General features: G+C 36.6%; 1 protein-coding gene across 1 annotated transcript in view; it reads right to left on the bottom strand.

Annotated features, from left to right (window-relative positions):
- The window catches only part of LOC105552405 (chromosome unknown open reading frame, human C3orf33), a 54,918-nt gene that overhangs the window by 47,134 nt on the left and 5,977 nt on the right, over positions 1-1,807 (bottom strand). The window contains exon 2 of the mRNA XM_011998070.1: positions 1,038-1,097. Coding sequence (XP_011853460.1) covers positions 1,038-1,097 — 60 coding nt within the window. The remainder of the gene's footprint in view (positions 1-1,037; positions 1,098-1,807) is intronic.

Raw genomic sequence — 1,807 nt, 5'->3', positions numbered from 1 at the left:
AAATGTGATATACACTTACAATGGGATATTGTCCATCTTAAAAAGGACATAAATTATGATATATGCAACAATGTGGATGAATCTTAGTAATGCCAGGGTAAGTGGAAAAAAAGCCAGTCACAAAAGAATACAATATGACGCCACTTATATGAGGTATCTGGAATGGTCAAAATCATAGAGACAGAAATGGAATGATGGGTACCAGGGGATGAAGGGAAAAGGAAGTTGGAGTTATTGTTTTTTTGTTTTGTTTTGTTGTTTGAGACAGAGTTTCACTCTTGTTGCCCAGGCTGGAGTGCAGTGACACAGTTTCAGCTCACTGCAGCCTCTGCTCCCGGGTTCAAGTTATTCTCCTGCCTCAGTCTCCTGAGTAGCTGGGATTACAGGCACCTGCCACCACACCTGGCTAATTGTTCGTATTTTTAGTAGAGACAGGGTTTCATCATGTTGGCCAGGCTGGTCTCGATCTCCTGACCTCAGGTGATCCATCCGCCTCAGCCTCCCGAAGTGCTGGGATTACAGGCATAAGCCACCGCACCGTCCCCTGGAGTTGTTTAATGGGCATGGAAAAAATATTATGTCTATTATGCTACCAATAAAACGTTATTGAAAGAGCTAAGACAATGTGCTAACTGGAAGCATAAATTATTGAGTGCTAAGGGACATAATCCAACTGTGGTCTAAATCAAAAAGCACCACACACACACAAAAAAAACACTTTTAAGATATTCTACAGTGTTTAAAATGCAAATATAGTGATTATAACATTCTAGCAAACTAAATCCTTTTCAGATTCCTTTTTAAGCACAAAAAAAAAGTGACTATGGAAATACAGACCATGCAATTACTTTCTGTAAAATCCTGTGGATGTGTTAGGTTTAAACCAACACCTTAAAATATGTTCACTGTTCTAAAATACTATTTAAAAGCTACTAATATGAGTAACAATATGATACACTGTTTGAGACAAAAATTGTCTGAAATGGGAATAAACTACCTACCGCTTGTTGTAAAGTCTTTTTCATTTTTTAACTTACCAGTCGAATGCTTCTTAGAAGTAACATTATTCCAACTATGGCCATTCCAGTGCTGATGTTCTACAGAAAGAGATTTAAGGGTTAACCCTCACTAATTATTATTCACAATAATGAAAGCACTAATTAGAAAGTGGAAAAAAAGAGGAATGTGCTCTCTATATCTAATTGTACAAACAATGTATGTCCTTCAAATAAAGGCCCACTTCTTCAAAAACCGTCCACTCATTCATTAATCTTCCCTTCTTTTAACTTTTATAGTACTCAAATTCTTTCCCAAACTGGCACACAGAGAAATTTATATATATGTAAACATATACACACACATACACACACCCACCCATCCCGATACACACATACATATATGTATATAGTATTGGATTGTTCTCTACTGATCATATTATTTAACTATCAGTACCATGAATAGATTAGCTGGTCTAGTACTTCCTATACAGTACCCATAGTAATTAGTATAACCTTGCATCCATGGTAGGAATTTAAGTATTTGGTAGAAAATGTTATCACTAAAACCTTAAAATACAGTACCTTGGCAGATGTGGGTAAATGGCTGGGGAATACTCAGTGATGTTTTTAAAGTGTTTCATTTAAACTAGGGTAGCCCTAAAGAAGTTAATGAAAACTTAAGAATCCTGCAACTCTCTCAAAAACAGAGATAATCTAACACACTTTCCTTCAATCAATACAATTAGGTATATAAGAAATGAGATTGGCCAGGCGCGGTAGCTCAAGCCTGTAATCCCAGCACTTTGGGA

This window comes from Mandrillus leucophaeus, unplaced genomic scaffold, assembly GCF_000951045.1.
Source record: "Mandrillus leucophaeus isolate KB7577 unplaced genomic scaffold, Mleu.le_1.0 Scaffold554, whole genome shotgun sequence".
Classification (NCBI taxonomy): domain Eukaryota; kingdom Metazoa; phylum Chordata; class Mammalia; order Primates; family Cercopithecidae; genus Mandrillus; species Mandrillus leucophaeus.
Note: the sequence above shows the minus strand (reverse complement) of the source record. Positions and strands in the feature narration are given on the sequence as shown.